Here is a 3,504-nt window from a genome sequence, read left to right on the forward strand (position 1 = left end):
GCAAAATCGACAAGTAATTCGTAATTACTCGTACCAAAAATGTTTCCAAATTATAAATTACAACATTCTGTATTTATAATAATTTATTCATTCCGTTTCAATTGTTTCTGTAAACAATAATTTCATCTAAGTAATAAAACAATTCGATTACTTAGACCATGTCTCATTTAATCATATTTACAATAAGATACGTAAATTATACTCACAAAATCATCCGTCAATTTTAAGCAATTTAATTAACTCGTATCGGTATACGATTAATTAAATAACCAATTAAGAGTATTTCCCTATAGGTATGACCTAAGGGGATCAACTGATCACCACCGTCGTACGACAGTAATGTCAAACTCTAGTTAGCCAATCATTACTGATATGTGTGGACCAGTTGACTGTAAAATATTACATCCCACATGTATTCTTAAAATGAGATTTAATAATGATATTTAAATCATGTGATCGCCCTATTGTTGAGGACACATTTCCCTACATATGTTCCATCCTGAGGGCCTTTTTGATCACTGCCCATGTACTATCTTGTTGGCACCTAATGATATTAGAAGGAAAGGGAATTTCAAATACTTTAACATGTGGGGTAAGGACCCTGATTTCTTACACACTGTCCAGGAGGTGTGGGCCTCTGAAGATGTTTCAAGTTGTCAATAAGCTCAAATGGCTTAAGCTACCTCTGAAAAGGCTTAATGGGAGTGCTTTTACCAACATTGAGACATCTGTTCAGGTGGCTCAAATGCACATGTTTTCTATGCAAGAGAAGCTTCATGAGGATCCATTGAACCTTGATGTCCAAGATGAGGAGAAAGCTACCTGTGCTAGTTTTAAACTTCTGCAGGAGGCCAGGAGAAGTTTCTTAAGTCAGAAAGCCAAAGTTCAATGGATGGCTGAGGGTGATGATAATACTACTTATTTCCACAGTATTATTAAAGCTAGGAGATTACAGAACAGAATTTTGAGTATCAAAGATATGAATGGAAATCAATATACTCAAAATGAGGATATTGAGAATGCTTTTGTTAACTACTATAAAGAGTTGTTGGGGGCAAGCAAGGGTGTCAAGGCTGTTCATATTCCTACTATGCAAAAAGGAAGAGTAGTTTCTGGGGAGCAAGGTGCTTATCTGATTAAGGAGGTAACTGCTCACGAGATTCATGAAGCTTTAAAAGCTATACCAGCTAACAAGGCTCCTGGGCCTGATGGGTATACCTCCCAATTTTTTAAATATGCCAAGGATATTATTGGTAATGATGTGGTAGCTGTTGTGCAAGAATTTTTTGTTTCTGGTAAATTGCTGAAGCAGGTCAATACTACAATTCTCACCCTTATACCAAAGAAAGCTAGACCTGAGACTGTTGCTGATTTTAGACCCATTGCCTGTTGCAATGTGGTCTATAAGGTTATTTACAAGGTTATTTGCAATAGGATTGCTACTGTGTTACCTTCTATTATCTCTGAAACTCATAGTGCTTTTATTAAAGGAAGGGACATTGCGGACAATATCTTAATCTGTCATGACTTGGTAAGACTTTATAAGAGAAAATCTTGCTCTCCAAGATGTATCATGAAAGTGGACTTGAAAAAAGCATATGATTCTGTGGAGTGGAGGTTTATTGAACAAATGTTACAAACTCTGAAGTTTCCTGATAGGATGGTGAAGTGGATTATGGAGTGTGTGTCTACTCCTTGATTCACTATATCTCTTAATGGGTCTAATTTTGGGTACTTCCAAGGGAAAAGAGGGATTAGACAAGGTGACCCTATGTCACCTCTCCTTTTTACTATTGGTATGGAGTATCTGAGTAGGGTTCTAAATGAGGTCACCAGCAGTTTGGACTTCAACTATCACCCACTCTGTAGGGCTTTACAGCTTACTCACTTATACTTTGCAGACGACCTGTTGATGTTTTGCAGAGGGGACAGGGGCTCCATTACAATTATCCTTAGAATTTTTGCCACCTTCTCTTCTGCATCAGGACTTGCTATGAACAATGAGAACTCTGAGATTTATTTTAATAGTATGGCTCCTACTGAGGTGGATTATATTCTACATTTGTCTGGTTTTAAAGTTGGAGTGTTCCCTTTTCGTTACCTGGGTATTCCTATCTCTTACAAGAGGATGGTTGTTGGTGACTGCACCAGACTCGTGGAAAAGGTGGTGGGAAGAATCAGGGGATGGGGGGCAAAAAAACTAAGCTATGCAGGCAGGCTTGTCCTCATTAGGGTTGTGTTGACTCAGTTGCACTCCTTCTGGACTAGAGTATTTGTGATCCCCCTTACTGTTATTGATAGGATTAAGGGGATTTGTAGGAACTACCTCTGGTCAGGGTCTGATCAGTATTTGAAAACCCCTGCTTTGTCATGGGAGAAGATCTGCAATGAGAAGAGATATGGGGGGGTTGAATGTGGTGAATGCTAGGCTATGAAATCAGGCTATCATTGGTAAGTATACCTGGTGGTTGGCAGCTAAATCGGATCATATGTGGATAAGATGGGTTAACCATGTCTATATGAAGGGCAAAGATTGGCATGAGTACAATCCTACTACTTATTCCAGCTGGACCTGGCGTAAGATTTGCTAGGTAAGAGACATTCTGAAACCTGGTTTTCTGAATGGACAGTGGATTGACAACAAGGGTATATACTCAGTGTCTAGTGGATACAAGTGGTTATGTGGTCATAAGTCTAAGGTTAGTTGGTGCCCTCTGATTTGGAATAAAACCAGTATTCCCAAGCACTCTTTCATTGGCTGGTTGGTTGTTCAGGAGAGGCTCATGACCATAGAAAGGTTACTAAAATTTGGCATAATAGCTGATGGATCTTGCTTTTTATGTCAAACACATTTAGAGACTCACCAACACTTGCTCTATGACTGTAAGTTTAGTCAGTTGTGTTGGGATCTTCTACGAGGTTGGCTTGAGATTGATTTACCCTCTACTAGGCTCATAGAATGGTGTCTAAAATGGAGGTGCAAATCTCTTATGAAGAAACAAATTGTGTTTGCTGCCACTGTGGCAGTTTGGTATCATCTCTGGCATATTAGGAATGTTTGCAGACTGGAAGCTATGTTGATCACACCATCTGCACTTATAATGAAGGTCAAATAGGATATTTGTAGGAGGTGTAAGGATAGAGTCTGGTCCTTGAAAATTCACAAGCTACCATGGGAACCTAAGTATGATTAGTTTATTATGAGTTAGTTGGAATCTGTTGATTTGTAATTGGTAGATTGGTGTGATGCTTTGTACTGAACTATCCTATTTATGAGTTATAATATATTTCACTAATCACCAAAAAATGATTGGATCATTATAAGTCCATAAGCAATGAATTTGATTCTCCTTATGCCATTGTGATGGGTGAGATTGTCATCGTGTCTCCCAATCAAACACATTTATATTCTCAACAAACAACTAACTAGTGGTTAAGTCGAGGTCGATCCATGGGACGGTGTGCTTTGGGTTCTAAGTCTATCTATCTCAATTTATGCTAGTG

General features: G+C 38.5%; 1 protein-coding gene across 1 annotated transcript; it reads left to right on the forward strand.

The window, feature by feature from the left end:
- Positions 1–1,798: 1,798 nt before the first annotated feature.
- LOC141601845 (uncharacterized) lies at positions 1,799–3,116 on the forward strand. Its single transcript, XM_074422150.1, has 3 exons — positions 1,799–2,407; positions 2,631–2,699; positions 2,775–3,116. The coding sequence occupies exons 1-3, from the start codon at positions 1,799–1,801 to the stop codon at positions 3,114–3,116; spliced, it is 1,020 nt and encodes a 339-aa protein (XP_074278251.1).
- The last annotated feature ends 388 nt before the right edge of the window (positions 3,117–3,504 follow it).

Source organism: Silene latifolia, chromosome 9 (assembly GCF_048544455.1).
Source record: "Silene latifolia isolate original U9 population chromosome 9, ASM4854445v1, whole genome shotgun sequence".
NCBI classification, from domain to species: domain Eukaryota; kingdom Viridiplantae; phylum Streptophyta; class Magnoliopsida; order Caryophyllales; family Caryophyllaceae; genus Silene; species Silene latifolia.

Excerpts from the sequence above, each read along its gene's own strand:
- LOC141601845 (XM_074422150.1), top strand. The coding sequence starts at position 1,799 with ATGGAGTATCTGAGTAGGGTTCTAAATGAGGTCACCAGCAGTTTGGAC. Across the intron at positions 2,408-2,630 it reads ATGAGAAGAGATATGGGGGG|TGGATTGACAACAAGGGTAT; the intron begins GTTGAATGTGGT and ends CTGAATGGACAG. Across the intron at positions 2,700-2,774 it reads TATGTGGTCATAAGTCTAAG|GAGAGGCTCATGACCATAGA; the intron begins GTTAGTTGGTGC and ends TTGGTTGTTCAG.